Source organism: Dreissena polymorpha, chromosome 3 (assembly GCF_020536995.1).
Source record: "Dreissena polymorpha isolate Duluth1 chromosome 3, UMN_Dpol_1.0, whole genome shotgun sequence".
NCBI classification, from domain to species: Eukaryota; Metazoa; Mollusca; class Bivalvia; order Myida; family Dreissenidae; genus Dreissena; species Dreissena polymorpha.
Window position 1 is genome coordinate 96,682,775 of NC_068357.1, and position 22,988 is coordinate 96,705,762.

The window sequence follows — 22,988 nt, forward strand, 5'->3', positions numbered from 1 at the left end:
CACAGAGGCTAATAATAGATTTTTCCGTCACACTTTTGTTACAGTTTCTCATAGCACCTTCAATTCTATACTGATCTCTTTCATATTTTGAATGTAGGTACCTTGCATGGACCTCTACCTTTTGATGAGGTTTGAGGTCACTGGGGTTGAGGTCAAGGTCACCGAGGCTAATAATATATTTTTTTAGGTGGTTATTAACACATAGATTGCCAAAGCGCATCATCGGGGAGCATCCATCAGTTTCACTGATATTCTTGTTTGTTTTGTCACAAGCAAGATAGAAAGTTTAAAAGAACATCTGCTGTGTTTTTGCTGAAAATGTGGACATTCTTGTTAAAGGCAAATTACGTATGGCTGAATGCCTCATATAAAATGTTTTTTTAGTGATAGATCATCCTCAAACCCCTCTTCATTCTAAAGATTTGTTATATTTTTATGTCCCCCACTATAGTAGGTCATCCTTCACAAGGTCAAGGTCATCCTACAAGGTCAAACATCATATAGGGGGACATTGTGTTTCACAAACGCATCTTGTTTAAAACTGTGAACATGATCATAATATATGTCATTTATTCCTGCAAATTACAGTGTCATTATGGTATTATATTATGATTAACTTTAATGGTTGAAACAGAGAAATAATGTCCAATTCATATGCAAAGGAATGGAAGAGCAATAGACTTAGTTTGATAAATGTAATTAGAACCAAAGCCATTTGTGTGTATAGTATATATACATATTTATTAAATATAATATCTGTAACTGTGGGTGGGGAAATGTGATCACTCTCACTACTGAACAGAATTTTAAAAAAACAGGATGTTTCAGCTGATATCAACAAGACTTGTGCATTAGTATATTTTGTAATATATATGTGATAGTCCACAGTTCATAATGCACTTGTTGTATGCCCCTTATATTGTTGTTAATGTTGTTGTTGTAGACGTGCTCGGTAGCCTCTCTACCTCCCCTGTCCCCCGGGCCCCGTAGTCCGCGCCACCTGGGCTCCTCACGACCCATCAGCCTGGGGCAGGCTGACAGCAACCCTCGCAAGGATCAGAAGACTAAATACAGTGTATGTACCCTAGCAGTTACTGCTTTATTGTTGTTTTAGCTCGCCAACATTAACACAATACTTTTGATCACTGGCCTCTGTCTCATATTTCATCTATTGAAACAAGCTCAGAATGTTAATGTGATTAATATCTAAGCGGATTTCAAATTTGGTTCCAGTGTGTCCAAAAACTAGGTCACCAGGTCAAAACTTACAAAAATCTAGTAACCTCGCTTCAGACCGCATTTATGACCCACTTTTATTGAAACCTGGTCAGAATGTTAAACATGAAAGTACAGTGTGTTCTTTTTCAACATTTTGGGAATGAGGCATGACCCCTTTGGATTGGGAAAAATCACTTTTTTTATACTTAAATTGGGAAATTAATGTTGTATATTTTTTGCTGACAAATGCTTGGAAATTGAGAATTAAAGTGCTTTCAATATTATATTTACTAAAGTCTAATTTAAAGAGCTGGATGGGAACTGAACTTAATGTTGAGATTGAATTAGGACGGGAAAAAAACTAAGTATCTAGGCCAAGTTTGAATCTGTGTCATGAGCACTGTAAATTTAGGTCACTTGCTCAAATCTTAGAAAAACATTGTTACCAATAAAGGCCATATGTATTACTCAATCGTTAAGAAACTTGGTCAGAATGTGAATATTTAATATTAATTTAGGTCCATCAAGTATCTGGGTCACAATCATCTAGAAACTAGGTCACTTGATGAAATCTTTATATTTAAAGTCTTATGACTCATGCTTGATGAAACTTTGACAGATTGTTTATTTTAACAATAGCTAGGCAAAAATTGAATCTGGGTTCAGTATTATCCAAAAATTTGGACACTTTGTGCAATTAAAAACAACAACAACTTAATTACCACTCAAGAGAGCACATTTTTGACTCAGTATGGATGAAACTTGGTCAAAATGTTTATCTTGACAATATGAAGGTAATGCTTGAATCTGTGTCAAGTTGAGTCTAACACCTGATCATCAGGTAAAGTCTTCAAGAATTGGTGTCCGTGAATTTACATGATCATCTAAAATTGACTGTTTTGATCATTAATGTTGAAACAGGTCAGAGGTTATTGGTTTGACATGTCATGTTTATGGCCCCCTTACCGCCATATACGCACACACATCTGGTTCCCAAATCTCATGTGGTTAAAGGACTTACTGTAAAAACCCAGTCATAAGTCTATCCGCTCATAAGTCGGGGGGTAAAAAATTATACGAAAGTAGGAGATTTTGAATATGTCCAAGTCATAAGTCGAGTCAGAAATTGTCCGTCCACGAATTTCATAAACAGACGCCATTTTAAATGTACGGGAAGTTTTTATTCTATACATAGACCATGACGTCATTATAGCCCTGTGCGACGTAGACATAGCGGACACGTGTATTATGTACTTTGTGTAATATAATCAATACGATATATATTTAGGAAATCGAAAATAATAGTTTAAAATATAGACAAGCAAATCATTATGAACCACATAAAAACAAAATCAACAACATAGGAAACCAAGACGTATATACATGTTTAATTTACACAACAACGACATACAAAACACAAAACTTGCGTTCAGCAGCAGTATTATTATTTGAATGCTCTGCAAATTCTATCACGCGTATTTTAAACGCATTGTCATTCGCATGGCGTTTGCGTTTTCCAGGCATTTTCACAAATGAAATGTGTTAGTCAAATTAATAAATTATTATTATAAAGTTTGCACTAAATTGTACACGCTAGTATTAATCCACAAACTTATAATCTGATGACACACTGTGATCACTGTAATCAAATCTTTGCACTTTTTATCTATCAAAACAATTGATTACTTCCTCGATAAAACACGTTTTTATTACAATGATTGACATAACCAATCGACCCCTAACTCCACCTTTGTTCTACATAACAGATTAAAAGGTGGAGCTATGCAAGTGCTCAAACATAATTGGACAATTACCAGTGAATAACAAACTCGCGATTGGTTAAACATGGCGCTTAACAAATTAAAGGAATCTTATTTTATCGGCGAGAAGGGTGATGCTTTATGGCTTCTTGACAGGAAGCGGCTTTCCTTTGATGACGTCAAACTGTCAATTCAAACAGGTTGCCAATTATCACTCGACTTTAAAAATGACCTGATCTTTTGTTTACGCGTTCAGTTATAAAAAACACCTGCTAACATGAAAACTTTGGATTAAATTATGAAAATAAAAACAATGGAAATGTTGCAAACTTTAGTTATATTAATTGGTAAGTATCAGTTAAAACACGACATTTCATGTGTCGTAAATCAACGAGTTTTTTGATACAACAACAACAACAATTGCCGCAGGGATCAATCTTCGTCGAATTTCATTAATTTTTTTCATGGTCGACCTCATAAGTCGATACTGTAATTTTAATCAAATTTTGGAGGTAAAAAATCTCGACTTATGACTGGGTTTTTACGGTATAACATAATTCATGTGAAAACATATTTTTCAATGATGACATCAGTTTTGAATATACTTTAATTTATATACTTTAGTAACATTCTGGAAGTAAAAAAACCTATTTGTGTGAGAAAATTGGAATTGAAAATCTAATTGTATTAAACATTATCAAGCCTGGGGCTCTGCGGCCAGTACTTTTTGGCAACACCCACAAAAATTATCCTTATAATTTATAAATAATTAATTTATAATTTAACTGGCCAGTTTTAAAAACAAGACATGTGTGTTACACAATGATTTGACAAATATTTATAAGAAGACAATTTCATTTCATAAGTTTGAAAAAAAAATCTTCTCAAAGTAATTGTTATAACTTATATGCTTCTTCAATTTATCTTGTAATTTTCAACATCCATGTACACATGAATCAGGAACGGAAATAGACTACCTACACTGATATATTGATCCAGCGTAGGCTGCTTATTATTATACCCCCACAGACGAAGTTTAGGGGGGGTATATAGGAGTGAGCTTGTCTGTTGGTCGGTCTGTCGGTCTGTCTATATAAAGTGTCCGCTCTCTAATTCAAGTAGTTTTCATCCGATCGTCACCAAACTTGGTCAGATGTTGTATCTAGATGATGTCTAGGTCAAGTTCGAATATGGGTCATGCCGGGTTAAAAACTAGGTCACGGGGTCACTTAGTGCGTTTTAAACATTAAGCATGTTGTCCGCTCTCTAATTCAAGTAGTTTTCATCTGAGCTTCACCAAACTTGGTCAGAAGTTTTATCTAGATGATGTCTAGGCCAATTTAAGTTCGAACATTGGTCATGGCAGGTAAAAAACTAGGTCACGGGATCACTTAGTGTGTTTTAAACATTGCACATGGTGTTCATTCTCTAATTCAAGTAGTTTACATTGGTCAGAAGTTGTATCTAGATGATGTGTAGGTCAAGTTCAAACATGGGCCATGCTGGGTCAAAAACTAGGTCACAGGGTCACTTAGTGCATTTTAAAAACTGAGCATGGTGTCCGCTGTTTTTTGAAGACAACATGCAAAATATTCTGTGTCAATGCGGCATGTGGGAGTATTCGTCATGTCTGTGCCAAAGCTCTAGTTACTTTTTACTATAAATATACCTTAGATTGATATTTGTCAGATTAATAACCATTGTTTTCCAATCCCTGGGGCAGGATATGAACTATATGAACGTTACGTCTTATAAATATACCAAAAATGATATATTAGACATTGCGTTTCGTTAAGTGCTCTAGTCATAGCCAATATCAGGTGCCTATAGAATCAGATCAGTCTCCTAGAAGTTCAAACAAGTGGCCACGACCATTGTCGGTTTGTTGGGCCTAAGCCACCAACAGTTGAACAGCACTAATGAACTCTTAATTCATCGGCTTATTGAACTTGTGCCTTATAAATTAATCAAAGCCTTGTACAATTTCCTGTAAAGGTTAAGCACATCCCGGGTTTAACAGATCTAGTGTAATTCCTATCTCAGAATGCTAATTAATTTTTGAGAAGTATTAAAGTGCTTGTATAATGTTGTAGTTTATTGTGATTAATTACAGTTGCTTTACTATTTTACATAATTTAGTATCAAAGATTTATGGAAGTTTTTTACTTCAAGGCTTTTCGATAATTCTTGTTTGTATTATCAGGGGTCTAGCTAGGTTCAAAATTTAGGGAGAAGTCACTTCTCCCAAAGACCAAACTAGGGAGAAGTGGCAACTTTTCAGGGAGAAATGGTACTTTTGCATCCAGGGGTCAAGCTTAGCTGAAAGTTTCAGGAGATGTCATTTCTGTACAGTTGCGTCATAGGTCTTCATTTTACATGTATGTTATATTGTGCTACAATTTTTTTTAAATAAAAATTCATTTAAAATCTCATTTTACAGCACAGATTCCAAATCTTACCTGTGAATGAGCCCTATATTTATTGCCAGTGCTAGTTAACTCTTCCCGTTTGATCATTCCTTTGTATTGTTTTAATGGGCCATTTAACTTTGCTGAAGTATAGTTACTGGTAGCCAGCACAAGGCAATTAATCAAGGCTTCACCTATGAACAATTTTAAGAACTGTAATAGCTCCTGCCTTTGCATTTGAATGTTCAACTTTGCATGACCTGTAAATGGGGCAACTTCTTGCTGAGAATTCTCCTGTGTCCTATTCTCCACATCAAGTTGATTTTAATGGTCAATATGTGGCACAAACAAATAATTAAAAGGTGGAGAAGTTATGTCGCCTTCATGAAATTAATTAGCGACATAAATATTCCCTTGGCGAGCAAATCGCCCACTTCGCCCACTAGCGAGACCCCTGAAATTTATCAAGTTATTATTGTTCAACATGCATAGATAAATTTGATATTTGTTGTTGTTTGTTTACTTTCAAAGGATAACTAAAACTAAATAAATTATACTTTTTAGCTCATCTATTTGGAAAAAAAAATATGAGCTATTGTCATCACCTTGGCGTCGGCGTCAGTGTCGGCGTCGGTGTCGGCGTCGGCGTCTGGTTAAGTTTTGCCTTTAGGTACACTTTTCTCATAAAGTATCAATGCTATTGCATTCAAACTTGGTACACTTACTTACTATCATGAGGGGACTGGGCAGGCAAAGTTAGATAATTCTGGCTTGCATTTTTACAAAAATATGTGCTCTTTTTATACTTAAAAAATTGAAAATTTTGGTTAAGTTTTGTGTTAAGGTCCATTTTATTCCTTAAGTATCAAAGCCATTGCTTTCATACTTGCAACACTTACTAACTATCATAAGGGGACTGTGCAGGCAAAGTTATGTAACTCTGACTGGCATTTTGACAGAATTATGTGCCCTTTTTATACTTAGAAAATTGAAAATTTGGTTAAGTTTTGTGTTTAGGTCCCCTTTTTCCTAAAGTATCAAAGCCATTGCTTTCATACTTGCAACACTTACTAACTATCGTAAGGGGACTGTGCAGGCAAAGTTATGTAAATCTGACTGGCATTTTGACAGAATTATGTGCCCTTTTTATACTTAGAAAATTGAAAATTTGGTTAAGTTTTGTGTTTATGTTCTCTTTTTTCCTAAAGTATCAAAGCCATTGCTTTCATACTTGCAACACTTACTAACTATTGTAAGGGGACTGTGCAGGCAAAGTTATGTATCTCTGACTGGCATTTTGACGGAATTATGGGCCCTTTATACTTGAAAATTTGGTTAAGTTTTGTGTTTTGGTCCACTTTACCCCTAAAGTATCATAGATATTGCTTACATACTTGAAACACTCGCAAATTATCATAAGGGGACAGTGAAGGACAAGTTGCATAACTCTGGTTGTCATTTTTACGGAATTATGGCCCTTTTTTGACTTAGTAATTTTGAATATATGGTTACATTTTGTATTTAGATCAACTTTACTTTACTTATCAAGGCTATTGCTTTTAAACTTTAAATACTTTCATGCTATCATGAGGGTACTGTACCTGGCAAGTTGAATTTTACCTTGACCTTGAATGACCTCGACTCTCAAGGTCAAATTATTAAATTTTGATTGATACTTTGACAAAACAACTCTAACCTGACATACCACAATTGACTCCGTCCAAACCTTCCCCCCCCCCTCAATCCCCCCATTATTTTTTTTTAAATTAAAGATTGGCATATAGCAGTTGAACTGTCCGTCAGTGTCAACCTGTCTGTCTGTCCGTCCGAAAAAAACTTTAACATTGGCCTTATAACTTTTTCACTTTTTAAGATAGCAACTTGATATTTGGCATGCATGTGTATCTCATGGAGCTGACATTTTGAGTGGTGAAAGGTCAAGGTCATCCTTCAAGGTCAAATGTCAAATATATGGCGTCTGTCCGTCCCAAAACTTTAACATTGGCCATAACTTTTTTAATATTGAAGATAGCAACTTGATATTTGGCATGCATGTGTATCTCATGAAGCTGCACATTTTGAGTGGTGGAAGTTCAAGGTCAAGGTCATCCTTCAAGGTCAAAAAATAAAAATAAAATTCAAAGCGGCGTTCTCATGAAGCTGCATATTTTGAGTGGTGGAAGTTCAAGGTCATCCTTCCAGGTCAAGGTCATCCTTCAAGGTCAAAGGTAAAAAAACAAATTTAAAATTTCAAAGCGGCATCATGAAGCTGCACATTTTGAGTGGTGGAAGTTCAAGGTCAAGGTCATTCTTCAAGGTCAAGGTCATCATTCAAGGTCAAAGGTCAAACAAATATTCAAAGCGGCGTTATCATGAAGCTGCACATTTTGAGTGGTGTAGGTTCAAGGTCATCCTTCAAGGTCAAGGTCATCCTTCAAGGTCAAAGGTCAAAAAAATAATAAAATCAAAGCAGCGTTATGAAGCTGCACATTTTGAGTGGTGGAAGTTCAAGGTCATCCTTCAAGGTCAAAGGTCAAAAAAATATTCAAAGCGGCGTTATCATGAAGCTGCACATTTTGAGTGGTGTAGGTTCAAAATCATCCTTCAAGGTCAAGGTCATCCTTCAAGGTCAAAGGTCAAAAAAATAATAAAATTAAAGCGGCGTTCTCATGAAGCTGCACATTTTGAGTGGTGGAAGTTCAAGGTCAACCTTCAAGGTCAAAGGTCATCCTTCAAGGTCAAAGGTCATTTTTTTTAAATAAAAATTCAAAGCGGCGTTCTCATGAAGCTGCACATTTTGAGTGATTGAAGTTCAAGGTCAAGGTCGTTGTTTGAGGTCAAGGTCATCCTTCAAGGTCAAAGGTCAAAAAAATAATAATTTCATAGAGGGGTTATCATGAAGCTGCACATTTTGAGTGGTGGTTGTTCAAGGTCAAGGTCATTCTTCTAGGTCAAGGTCATCCTTCAAGGTCAAAGGTCAATTTTTTATATTTCAAAGCGGCCTTCTCATAAAGCTGCACATTTTGAATGGTGGAAGTTCAAGGTCAAGGTCATCCTTCAAGGTCAAAGGTAAAAAAAAAAAAAAATACAATTTTTAAAAGCGGCGCAATAGGGGCATTGTGTTTCTGACAAACACATTTCTTGTTTTTTTTCAAACATGGTTAAAAAACACAAATATTTATTTTTATTATTTTATTTTTGAAATACCGTCCAACCATCCCACCCAAGAATCACCCCCCCCCCCCAAATCAAATATATAATTATTTTTTTGCATTTTTTGGCATTTTTGGAAGATAATGTAATAAATGACCACACCCCCACACTAAACGACCCTCTCCACTCCACCCCTCCCTCCTTTGTGATTGAAATTGAGATAGGTCCCTACACCTTTAAAAAAAATAATAGATGAGCAGTCTGCACCCGCAAGGCGGTGCTCTTGTTTATACTATCATTCTCTTTTAACTGTAGTTATAACAGGAACATCATTACCCACCATTTACATAGGTTTGAACAATATAAGAGTTGTTTATTACATGCAGAATTAAGTTGTCAGCGTCAAGTTATTGATAAAAAAAAAGGCATCTCCATTTTGTTGCCTTGAGTGTTTGAGTGAGTGAATACACACATTTCCCGACAGTAATTTCTTTATGCAAATTATGATTTCTAGGCCAGTTTGAAACCCAGGGTCTTGTGCTGTAAAATAAACTAGCTTACCAGGAGACTAGGTCAAATTAGGGAATTTAATTTAATTCAAGATAGGGTAAAAAAGGTATTTTGTCTCAATTATATATCAGCCAAATTCAAAATTGAGTTGTGTGTCAAGAATATGGTAGCTTTATGTTAATTTGTCTTCCAAATCCATAATATTTGCAAGTTCCAAGGATCATAAACTCTAATAAATGTCCCCATAATGGACTTCCGTGCCCTCTTAATGTGCAAAACATGGAAATATCGTGATCTGTATCTGGGTACTATATTGTTTGTAAATACAATATTTATTTATTCAGTACACTGCAAAATTATCACAAATCTTTTCCTCAGAGTTATTTTGATCTTCCATGGTTGCCAACTGCAAATGACAGTAATTTAATGCCCCGATAACTTGCCTTTGGTATATGTACTGCCCACACAATTAAGTAGTCAGTAATTGTCTAACAATTGTGCCTATCTTTAACATGTGTTAAACATGAGTATCTTAATCTAGGTTATTGGAAGGTGATGGTGCACTATTTTCAAGTTGATTACTGAAGGAACAGAAATTGAGTAGGTGGAGAAAGTCAGGCAATCTACATGATTAAATGACTAAAGCAAAGTGACTGCCTTGGTTATTCTCACAGATATTTTTGCTATTCTTTCTTTCTGTAAGTAGCTCATCCTGCGGCAATAGATTCCCTGGGGTCTTTTTTATGCTGGAAGATTGATCATAGATTGATGACATGGAAATTCCCTTTATTTCTGTTCAGACACCACTTATTCCCATCAACCATCTATGGGAAATTCTCACAGATGGAGTTCTGTTGTTTGTTGTGTGCATGTTTTGGGACTGGGCAGGGTCCAAATATGTCCTTTTTAAATGTGGAAATAGATAAAATTTGTAATCTTTCCTTCCAAGCTTCTCCTTAGCTTACCACATGTAGCTCATAACTACAACAAAGCCTAAAGTTTGAAATGAAAGACAGTCTCAATCCAAATGGCAGTGAGATTGCATGACTGTATCCAATATAAGCCTGTAGGTTAGGCTGCCTGACAGTTGATGGTTGATAGATTATATTCTTATTTTCCCCAAACACTTTTCACATTGTGGAAAAAAACAATTTATTACAGTTGCAACACAATAGATTATATTCTTATTTTCCCCCAAACACTTTTCACATTGTGGAAAATAACAATTTATTACAGTTGCAACACAATATGCAGTGGCAGACATACTTTAAGAATATTTAAAATCGGTCTACTTTTTATTTGGTAGTAGTTTCATAATAAAGAATTGCCTCCTTTGTGTAATTTTATTAAATTTATTTGGCCCAATTCATGAGAAAATGCTTCTTATGCCATATGTGACCAGCACAGCTGCAGACAAGCCTGCGCATTGGCACAGACTACCCAGACGAGACTGCCAGGTGGAGCAGGCTCATCTGGTTCTACAATTATTCCGCTTTGGGTGTGGTACCTATAGATCATAGTGTGGTACCTATAGATCATAGTGTGGTACCTATAGATCATAGTGTGGTACCTATAGATCATAGTGTGGTACCTATAGATCATAGTGTGGTACCTATAGATCATAGTGTGGTACCTATAGATCATAGTGTGGTACCTATAGATCATAGTGTGGTACCTATAGATCATAGTGTGGTACCTATAGATCATAGTGTAGTACCTATAGATCATAGTGTGGTACCTATAGATCATGGTGTGGTACCTATAGATCATAGTGTGGTACCTATAGATCATAGTGTGGTACCTATAGATCATAGTAATCTGATATCTGTTCCAGACGCTGACAGTTCCTGGTCAACCACTACTAGAGAGTCGTAGTAGCCGCTCAAAGTCCTGGAGTGGACGACCCCTGTGGCTGGAGCGGGAGTTTGCCAGTCGCATCAAGGTGCCCCACACGTTTGTCGTGCACAATTACACCCGGCCCACCATCTGTCAGTGGTGCCGCAAACTTCTGAAGGGCCTTTTTAGGCAGGGAGTACAGTGTAAAGGTGAGAAAGGGTAGATTTGGTGTAGTTAATCTAAATGGAGAAGTGTATTAAGTGCGCATTTAATGTGCATAGAATGCAGCGGTGTCAACAGCATTCTTTTCCTGCATTTAATGCCCATTAAATGCCCATTTTATTCACTTCAAAATGCAGAAAAATATACTTATTACTGATTTTTTTTCTGATTCTTACCTGCAGTAATACATATACGCGTGTTAAAATGTATTTCAATGCATCTAAGTGTGTTTTAGGTATATTTTCATGTGTATTAATACACTTTTTGTAATAGATGCAGAAAAAAGACTGAAACACACATGTATCTTCAAGGTTCATTAAATACTTGCCAATACGGCTTCATTTAATCCGCATAAAAATACATTTTAAAGGAAGTCTCCATAATATTTAATTTGCAATTATACTGTTTTTAGCTCGACTATTATATATGAAATATATATAGTGGAGCTATCCTACTCACCCCGGCGTCGGTGTTTCCGTTTCCGTTCCCGTAAGCGTTAGCATGCAAATGTTAAAGTTTGCGTACTGCCCCAAATATTTCCTATGTCCTTTGACATATTGCTTTTATATTTTGCATACTTCTTAACCAACATGACCCCAATCTATAAACAAAAGCAGACAACTGTATCAAGCATTTTGACAGAATTGTGGCCCCTTTTATACTTAGATAGTTGAACATTTTGCTTAAATTGCCATAACTTCTTTATTTATGATCACATTTGATTCATACTTTGACAAAACAACACCTACCTGACACATCACAATGCACTCCACCCAAACCATCCCTCATGCCCTACCACAGAATCCCCCCCCCCCCCCCAGCCCCCGATTTTTTTTTTTTTTTCCTTATTTTTGAAAGATCATCTATTAAATGACCACACACCCACATTATACACCCCCCTCTCCATGATGGCTTACGTTATACTGTCAGGCACTCGAATAGTTGAGGGCGCTGTCCTCTGACAGCTCTTGTTTCATTTAAGATCAACTTTTGAAAACATAGTAGTCTTTTTACAACTTTCAAGCCAAACGCAAATCCTTGTTCCCCAAATTCTGTAGGAAAACCCCATTAATACTTGGCAATTCATATATGAACAGCAATTATATAATAATTGTGTTCTTTCAGATTGTCGTTTTAATTGCCACAAGAAATGCATGCCTCAAGTCCCAAAGGACTGTGCAGGAGATAGAGATATTCCACCAGTTGGGGAAAGTAAGTAACTAAAATGGAAATTTGAACCTAGGAGAATTTACTGCTAAGAGTTCTTTGTACTTTAAGAACAACACATATTTAATACATGTCTTCATAATAAATAAAAATCCCCCGAAAAATATCTTAGAGGCAGGGCTTTAAAGATAACAAGCGTATTTGCGTTATTACGCATTTAAAATAACCAAAAACGTAATTAAATTCAAAATAAAGGGTACAAAAATGCAAATACAAATTTAATATAGTAATTCCCGTAAAAAACCTTGTGTCACGAAGCCCAAATTTTATGAACACGGGGCGTATTTTTTAGACTGGTTATTTTCCATACAAAAATGTACCGTTTAGTTTATATGCTGCCCTATGAAGAAAAGAAGACAGTCTTTTCAGGGGTTATCAATCTTTGGGGTATAATTGTAATCATTCGTAGACCAGTCAGATTTCTACTTTCATTTTCTAAAATAATCAAAATGGCCACTCGTGGATGTTAAAGATTTGTAGATTTTTATTAGCTCACCTGATTGCTCAGGAGAGCTTTTGTGACCGGTCTTTGTCCGTCCACATTGGTAAGAAAACACTTTAGAGGTCACATTTATGGTCTGCTCTTCATAAAACTTGGTCAGAAGCTTTGTCCCAATGAAATTTTGGTCAAGTTCGAAACTGGGTCGTGCCGGGTCAAAAAATAGGTCACTAGGTCAAAAAAAAGAAAAAACTTGTAAACACTGTAGAAGTCACATTGCATGCCCAATCTTCATGTAACTTTGTCAAAATGTTTGTCTTAATGATATGTTGGTTGAGTTCAAAAGTGGTTCCGGTCCGTTGAAAAACATGGCCGCCAGTGGGTGGGGCAGTTTTCCTTATTTGGCTATAGAGAAACCTTGTAAACACTCTGAAGTCACAATTTTTGCCCAATCATCATGGAAGTTGGTCAAAACATTGGTTTTATTGATATCTCGGATGAGTTCGAAAATGGTCCAGGTCAGTGAAAAAACATGGCCGCCAGTGGGCGGGGCATTTTTCTCTATATGTATATAGTGAAAACATGTGAACACTCTAGAATTCACATTTTTGGCCCAATTTTCATGAAATTTGGCCAAACATTTGTTTCCTTGATATGAGAGTTGAGTTCGAAAATGGTTCCGGTCAGTTGAATAACATGGCTGGGGGGGGGGGGGGGAGTTTTCCTTATTTGGCTATAGAGAAACCTTGTAAACACTCTTGAAGTCACAATTTTTGCCCAATCATCATGAAAGTTGGTCAAAACATTGGTTTTATTGATATGTCGGACGAGTTCCAAAATGGTCCAGATCGGTGATAAACATGGCCACCAGTTGGCGGAGCATTTTTCTCTATATGTATATATTGAAAACATGTGAACACTCTAGAAGTCACATTTTTGGCCCAATTTTCATGAAATTTAGTCAGGGGGGGGGGGGGGGGGCAGTTTTCTCATATTTATATAGTAATAAAAAGCTTGTGTACACTCTAGAAGTCACATTTTTTGCCCAATCATCATGAAACTTGGTGAAAATATTGGTTTTATATTTATCACATAATTAATGCCATAATTATTGCCTTAAGATTGTCCAAATTTTTATTATATTATACAAAATCCTTGTAAACACTCTAGAGGTCACAATTTTGTTTCAGATTTTATGAATCTTGGTCATAATATTTATTTTTGTAAGCAAAGTTTGATGTTTGGTAAGGGGGGGTCAACTCAAAATATAGGTCACCAGGTCAAATCTTACAAAAACAAAATCACTCCATATACTAGAGTTTTGGTTCAATAATGATTAAACTTGACCAGGATGTTTGTCTGGACAATATCTAGGTCAAGTTTGACGTTTGGTAAAGATTGAATGAACCATCTTGGCCCTCTTGTTATATTATATATGCCAATATAAATTACCCAATTGAGTTAAAAAACAAACGGGGGTGAAAAACCCAATTAAGCTCAAAAGTAGGGGATGAACATTTTTGTTAAAACTATTGAACTTACAAAAACCCTATTGATGTCAAAAACAGAGGGTGATTGCCAAATATGCCCCAAAAGTTATCTAAAGCCCTGAAGAGGAATAATTGGCTTCCTTACATTGCCAGCCTTGGGTGTATTTTCTGAAATTATACACTTTTGTTATGTACAACTTTTATACTGTTCAAACTATTTTGATTTTTGGCTAGAAGTTTGATGATCACAGAAAAAACTCAAATAGGTTTGAAATTACATTTAGAAAACCAACCAATACTTTTAATAAAGCAAACCCTTTGACTAATATTTCAAGTTTATTTCAAGACTGACCAACAAATAAGTGTAAAACAGTTGACAAATTCTACCTTGACCTTTCAGCTTAATTCGCCTTGACCTTTCAGCTAAATTCCTCCTTTTAAATTGAGCAATTTACTACTTTAGACTTGATAGGATTTGGGTTTTCTCTTGTGAATTTCCTGCTGATATACTTGTATGAGCCTTGTTTTGGGAAAATTTTTCTTAAATACATGTGCGTACAGTTTCTTCACAGATTATCCTGTGCAGTCCGACACTTTCTGCCTAAGCTGGATTTTTATGTAAGAGGCTCCCTTTGAAACGTAAATCCTTTATGAGCAGAAAGTGTCGTCCCTTATTAGCCAGTGCAGACTGCCCAGGATTATCTGGGACAACACTTTAACCCTTTGAATGCTGGGAAATTTGTATTCTGCTAAAATGTCGTCTGCTGAATTTCTAAAATTAGCATTTTCTTCGATTTTTTTCAAAGAATACTATCAGAATAGCAAACAGTTTGGATCCTGATGAGACGCCACGTTCTGTGGCGTCTCATCTGGATCCAAACTGTTTGCAAAGGCCTTCAAAATTCGGTTCCCGCACTGAAAGGGTTAAAGCACATTCATTAAGCCCATTTTTCTCATAACTAGTCTTCTATTTTCCTCTCCAGACTATTATGAGGCGGGTAGCGACCAGGCGGAGGTGGAGAGCAACAACGGCACAGAGGCCACTGACATCCCTGAGGACGACGGTCTCCTTGACGACATAGACAACGAAGAGCAGGGCAGAAAACCACCACTGAGGTATGTATTTGTTTCAATGCAATGATTTATAGGATACATTGAGAACGACAGTCTCCTTGATGACAGAAATGGAGGTAATGTACTGAAATTTTGTTAGTGGGCTTAGCATAGGATTTTGAGTCCAGCGATTTTTCATCCCCAATTGGGAAAAGTACCTGTACCATACTAATTGGGAAAACTTAGGGCCAAAAACCCTGAAATTGAGACAATTCGCGTCATGAAATCTTCCAATTATGAATTATAGGTTTTTTTATTTGCTTGGTATCAAAAGCAAAAATCAACTCAAATATTGATTTACATTCATTTTGACTTGAAATGTTCAGTGTAAGACTTTAAGTGCTCATTTTATTTGTTAACTTGCAGGTAATGCACTTTTGGAACAAAAGTGACGGAATTTGCCTTCCTTTTTGGAAATTTTCAGACAGCAATTGGGAATTTTGTAGTTTTTCTGTAGTTAGTCACAGTTGCTAAAACTAGAAATAAACAAATAACTTAAGCTTGCAATGACTAATCTTTATGAAACTTTGGCTGTAGTAAGCTTGCCTAAAAACCTAACTGGCATGAAATTTAGAACTAGTCAGGTTAAGGTCTCTCTTACTAACAATTGTAAGCCACTAAACTACCTGAAGTGCAGAGTACAAGGACTATAGTTTTCCCCGAAGCATTTACAGAATTATTGCCCTTTAGTCAATATCTTTAGCAAAGGATAAATCCCTTAGTATTGAAGAAGTTGAAATGAAACTGTGTGCATTTATAGAGGAAGTTCAGAGAACAAAAACCACAACCCTTTTGGCAGTATTATGGGAGTTATTGCCCTTAGCTGGGCCGATCCCAGGATTTTTTTACTGGGGGGGCCCAACCGGGGAGGGTTTGGGAGGGGTCCCCCCTCCCTATATATATCACCGGTGTTGGGCGCGTGGCCAAGTCACTTTAACACTATCAATTTGTCATAAAACAACACTTTAATCATATTGACCAAAAAAATAATAATCTGATATGTTCATATATAACATATCAGAATGTTTTGTTGTTTTTTTTTGGGGGGGGGGGGGTAAATATGATAAAAAATGTTATTTTATGGCAAATTGATAGTGTTAAAGTGACTTGGCCACGCGCCCAACACCTGTGATATATATACTTTTTTAATTTGGCACTTTGCAAGGTGTATTTTAATGCTTATAAAAACCGTATTTTGTGATATGAATTAATGGAATATAACAAGTAAATCAGCACATTTCGGAAGTCTTAAGCTTTAAACATTGGGGTGAATTCACAACAATATTAAAAGCTTTAGATTTTCAAAACTAACAGGTTTAAACTGACGATTATCCACATCAACTCTCGTATTGCTTCCACCATTTTTTTCACAAATCAATAACTTCACAGGTTTTTTTTAAATCTGATTTTTTGGGAAAGACCTTGCCATTTTTGAGGAAAAAAATTGCGCGAAACGCCTAATATTTGTTGGAAATAATGAAAGTCTTAAATAATCAATTTTACATATTTTACTGTTTTCAAACAGATTCAAGGAAAGAGATAATTTAATTTTACAATATTTTTCTACACTGGATCAGGTTAACTTATATAATGAGATCGATTTGTTGTTTCAATTTTCATTTTTTTACCAATGAGCCATTAATAGGTTGATATTACTCAATTCTCGATACTCAATTATTTTAGATACTGAATTCTGCCAAATTCTTATCTGTTGCTCGGCAAATTTATTAATCTGTTTTTCTTTTAAACAAACATGTTAACTATCTCATCGTAGTCTTTTTCAGTGATTTCCTTCCAAAAATTATAAATACTCAGTTTTAATACCTTTGTCAGTATTTTTGTTCCGGTTCAAATTCAGGGCCCTATTCTCAATGCAAAAAGTATATATTGGGACCTAAAAATTCGCAATAAAAGGTTTCAAAAAAAAAAAAAATTTAGAAGGGAAAAATACATCTAGGGCCTGTCTCAAAGAAGGAAAAAACATGCGTCGGCAATTATCAGACCATAGTCTACGACCTCCTGTAGCAGTTGCTTCCATTCGCTGCACTTATCAAAATACATGTAACATCAACCATCGATAGATGAAGCATTCATAATCACAATGGGGGACTGATCGGGGATGTGTGTACAAGGCGATAAGAAAACATTGCCTAGAGGCTTATCTCGATTGGCGAGCGTTAATCCCCTTGTTTATCAGGGACAATAAAACATAGCTGCTCTTTTGTTTTGAGGGAAAGTGTACTGTGGGCCCTTGCACGAGAGAAAAAAATGCAGTGGGCCGATTATTAAAAAAAAATTATAGTTCGACAGCCAGCTGGGGGGGCCCGGGCCCCTGGGCCCATGGCCTGGGTATGGGGCCTGCTTAGCTTATTTTTCGTATAATGTGTTTGTTAACTCGAGCATAATACAGCAAAGTATTGGAGGTACTCAAATGAATCTTTATTTAATGATAGATCGCTTAGAGCTTTAACTCCCTGTTCAGTCTTTGCAGAGTAATTGCCCTTTGTTTATTTATCATTTTTGTAGCATACATTTAAAAACATATATATATATATATATATAATCTATTTCAGAGCATTACCACATAAGTATTAAAGAGAATCTAACAATCATACAATGACTTGGTTTCCCTCTTGTCCATTTGATCCATTGCAGCACTCAAACAGACTTGTAGGCCTTGATTTGTTTCTCTATTTAAGTCTGTACTTTTAAATAAGCCGAATGCAGACTAGCAGATATCATTGATTTTGGTGTTGAGTATATTTCCTTCTTCAAAAACTTTATGATATTGTAAATTTATTGCACAATGTTTCATGGCCTAACATCATCACTGATGTGTTGTTTTTATAAATAATTAAACAGCCATCCTCATTCTACTTTTGATTCTAATAGGACTTTTGTTACTTATTTGCTAACGTATGTAAACTTAGTCAAGAAAAAACCTACAACAAAAAACAACAACAAAGCAACACAACATATATCTAATGTGGGGGTCGCTGGCTTTATTGCAGTCCAACCCAGAGTAGCAACATTCCGCTGATGAGGATCGTACAGTCGGTGAAGCATACCAAGAGGACGGGATCCAAGGTGCTGAAAGAGGGCTGGATGGTTCACTTTACAGACAAGGATAGCCAGGTAGTACAGTGGTGGACATTGTATTGGGATAGTGTTTGTTGGGCTGAATGGTACACTTCACAGACAAGGATAGCCAGGTAGTACAGTGGTGGACATTGTATTGGGATAGTGTTTGTGGGCTGGATGGTACACTTCACAGACAAGGATAGCCAGGTACATGTAGCTCATTGGCGGACATTGTATTGGGATAGTGTTTGTGGGGCTGGATGGTACACTTCACAGACAAGAATAGCCAGGTAGTACAGTAGGGGACATTGTATTGGGATAGTGTTTGTGGAGCTGGATTGTACACTTCACATACTAGGATAGCCAGGTAGTACAGTGGGTGACATTGTATTGGGATAGTGTTTGTGGGGCTGGATTGTACACTTCACATACAAGGATAGCCAGATAGTACAGTGGGGGACATTGTATTGGGATAGTGTTTGTGGGGCTGGATTGTACACTTCACATACAAGGATAGCCAGGTAGTACAGTGGGGGACATTATATTGGGATAGTGTTTGTGGAGCTGGATTGTACACTTCACATACAAGGATAGCCATGTAATACAGTGGGGGACATTGTATTGGGATAGTGTTTGTGGGGCTGGATGGTACACTTCACAGACAAGGATAGCCAAGTAGTACAGTGGGGGACATTGTATTGGGATAGTGTTTGTGGAGCTGGATTGTACACTTCACATACAAGGATAGACAGGTAGTACAGTGGGTGACATTGTATTGGGATTGTGTTTGTGGGGCTGGATTGTACACTTCACAGACAAGGATAGCCAGGTAGTACAGTGGGGGACATTGTATTGGGATAGTATTTGTGGGACTGGATTGTACACTTCACAGACAAGGATAGCCATGTAGTACAGTGGGGGACATTGTATTGGGATAGTGTTTGTGGAGCTTGATTGTACCCTTCACAGACAAGGATAGCCAGGTAGCACAGTGGGGGACATTGTATTGGGATAGTGTTTGTGGAGCTGGATTGTACTCTTCACAGACAAGTATAGCCAGGTAGTACAGTGGGGGGCATTGTATTGGGATAGTGTTTGTGGAGCTGGATTGTACACTTCACATACAAGGATAGCCAGGTAGTACAGTGGGGGACATTATATTGGGATAGTGTTTGTGGGGCTGGATGGTACACTTCACAGACAAGGATAGCCAGGTAGTACAGTGGGTGACATTGTATTAGGATAGTGTTTGTGGAGCTGGATGGTACACTTCACAGACAAGGATAGCCAGGTAGTACAGTGGGGAACATTGTATTGGGATAGTGTTTGTGGAGCTGGATTGTACACTTCACAGACAAGGATAGCCAGGTAGCTCATTTGGGGACATTGTATTGGGATAGTGTTTGTGAAGCTGGATTGTGCACTTCACAGACAAGAATAGCCAGGTAGTACAGTGGGGTACATTGTATTGGGATAGTGTTTGTGGAGCTGAATTGTACACTTCACAGACAAGGATAGCCAGGTAGCTCATTGGGGGACATTGTATTGGGATAGTGTTTGTGGAGCTGGATTGTACTCTTCACAGACAAGGATAGCCAGGTAGTACAGTGGGGGACATTGTATTGGGATAGTGTTTTTGGGGCTGGATGGTACACTTCACAGACAAGGATAGCAAGGTAGTACAGTGGGGGACATTGTATTGGGATAGTGTTTGTGGAGCTGGATTGTACACTTCACAGACAAGGATAGCCAGGTAGTACAGTGGTGGACATCGTATTGGGATAGTGTTTGTCAGGCTGGATTGTACACTTCACAGACAAGTATAGCCAGTTAGTACAGTGGGGGACATTGTATTGGGATAATGTTTGTCAGGCTGGATTGAACTCTTCACAGACAAGGATAGCCAGGTAGTACAGTGGGGGACATTGTATTGGGATAGTGTTTGTGGAGCTGGATTGTACTCTTCACAGACAAGGATAGCCAGGTAGTACAGTGGGGGACATTGTATTGGGATAGTGTTTGTGGGGCTGGATTGTACACTTCACAGACAAAGATAGCCAGGTAGTACAGTGGGGGACATTGTATTGGGATAGTGTTTGTGGAGTCAATTGTACTCTTCACAGACAAGGATAGCCAGGTAGTACAGTGGGGGACATTGTATTGGGATAGTGTTTGTGGAGCTGGATTGTACACTTCACAGACAAGGATAGCCAGGAAGTACAGTGGTGGACATTGTATTGGGATAGTGTTTGTCAGGCTGGATTGTACACTTCACAGACAAGTATAGCCAGTTAGTACAGTGGGGGACATTCTATTGGGATAATGTTTGTCAGGCTGGATTGTACTCTTCACAGACAATGATAGCCAGGTAGTACAGTGGGGAACATTGTATTGGGATAGTGTTTGTGGAGCTGGATTGTACTCTTCACAGACAAGGATAGCCAAGTAGTACAGTGGGGGACATTGTATTGGGATAGTGTTTGTGGAGCTGGATTGTACACTTCACATACAAGGATAGCCAGGTAGTACAGTGGGTGACATTGTATTGGGATTGTGTTTGTGGAGCTGGATTGTACACTTCACAGACAAGGATAGCCAGGTAGTACAGTGGGGGACATTGTATTGGGGTAGTATTTGTGGGACTGGATTGTACACTTCACAGACAAGGATAGCCATGTAGTACAGTGGGGGACATTGTATTGGGATAGTGTTTGTGGAGCTTGATTGTACCCTTCACAGACAAGGATAGCCAGGTAGCACAGTGGTGGACATTGTATTGGGATAGTGTTTGTGGAGCTGGATTGTATTCTTCACAGACAAGTATAGCCAGGTAGTACAGTGGGGGGCATTGTATTGGGATAGTGTTTGTGGAGCTGGATTGTACACTTCACATACAAGGATAGCCAGGTATTACAGTGGGGGACATTGTATTGGGATAGTGTTTGTGGGGCTGGATGGTACACTTCACAGACAAGGATAGCCAGGTAGTACAGTGGGTGACATTGTATTAGGATAGTGTTTGTGGAGCTGGATGGTACACTTCACAGACAAGGATAGCCAGGTAGTACAGTGGGGAACATTGTATTGGGATAGTGTTTGTGGAGCTGGATTGTACACTTCACAGACAAGGATAGCCAGGTAGCTCATTGGGGGACATTGTATTGGGATAGTGTTTGTGGAGCTGGATTGTACACTTCACAGACAAGGATAGCCAGGTAGCGCATTGGGGGACATTGTATTGTAATAGTGTTTGTGGAGCTGGCTTGTACTCTTCACAGACAAGGATAGCCAGGTAGCTCATTTGGGGACATTGTATTGGGATAGTGTTTGTGGAGCTGGATTGTACACTTCACAGACAAGGATAGCCATGTAGTATAGTGGGGGACATTGTATTGGGATAGTGTTTGTGGAGCTGGATTGTACACTTCACAGACAAGGATAGCCAGGTAGCTCATTTGGGGACATTGTATTGGGATAGTGTATGTGGAGCTGGATTGTACACTTCACAGACAAGGATAGCCAGGTAGTACAGTGGGGTACATTGTATTGGAATAGTGTTTGTGGAGCTGAATTGTACACTTCACAGACAAGGATAGCCAGGTAGCTCATTGGGGGACATTGTATTGGGATAGTGTTTGTGGAGCTGGATTGAACTCTTCACTGACAAGGATAGCCAGGTAGTACAGTGGGGGACATTGTATTGGGATAGTGTTTGTGGGGCTGGATGGTACACTTCACAGACAAGGATAGCAAGGTAGTACAGTGGGGGACATTGTATTGGGATAGTGTTTGTGGAGCTGGATTGTACACTTCACAGACAAGGATAGCCAGGTAGTACAGTGGTGGACATTGTATTGGGATAGTGTTTGTCAGGCTGGATTGTACACTTCACAGACAAGTATAGCCAGTTAGTACAGTGGGGGACATTGTATTGGGATAATGTTTGTCAGACTGGATTGTACTCTTCACAGACAAGGATAGCCAGGTAGTACAGTGGGGGACATTGTATTGGGATAGTGTTTGTGGAGCTGGATTGTACTCTTCACAGACAAGGATAGCCAGGTAGTACAGTGGGGGACATTGTATTGGGATAGTGTTTGTGGGGCTTGATTGTACACTTCACAGACAAGGATAGCCAGGTAGTACAGTGGGGGACATTGTATTGTGATAGTGTTTGTGGAGCTGGATTGTACACTTCACAGACAAGGATAGCCAGGTACTACAGTGGGTGACATTGTATTGGGATAGTGTTTGTGGAGCTGGATTGTACACTTCACAGACAAGGATAGCCAGGTAGTACAGTGGGGTACATTGTATTGGGATAGTGTTTGTGGAGCTGAATTGTACACTTCACAGACAAGGATAGCCAGGTAGCTCATTGGGGGACATTGTATTGGGATAGTGTTTGTGGAGCTGGATTGTACTCTTCACAGACAAGGATAGCCAGGTAGTACAGTGGGGGACATTGTATTGGGATAGCGTTTGTGGGGGCTGGATGGTTCACTTCACAGACAAGGATAGCAAGGTAGTA

The 22,988-nt window shown here is 37.9% G+C and overlaps 1 protein-coding gene across 4 annotated transcripts in view; it reads left to right on the plus strand.

The window, feature by feature from the left end:
• Window positions 1–22,988, plus strand: part of LOC127875433 (serine/threonine-protein kinase D1-like) — a 126,334-nt gene that overhangs the window by 55,516 nt on the left and 47,830 nt on the right. For all 4 annotated transcript variants that reach the window (XM_052420493.1, XM_052420492.1, XM_052420491.1 and 1 more), the window contains exons 5-9: window positions 944–1,075; window positions 10,884–11,094; window positions 12,233–12,319; window positions 15,247–15,379; window positions 18,388–18,511. In XM_052420493.1, the coding sequence (XP_052276453.1) occupies window positions 944–1,075; window positions 10,884–11,094; window positions 12,233–12,319; window positions 15,247–15,379; window positions 18,388–18,511 (687 nt within the window). The remainder of the gene's footprint in view (window positions 1–943; window positions 1,076–10,883; window positions 11,095–12,232; window positions 12,320–15,246; window positions 15,380–18,387; window positions 18,512–22,988) is intronic.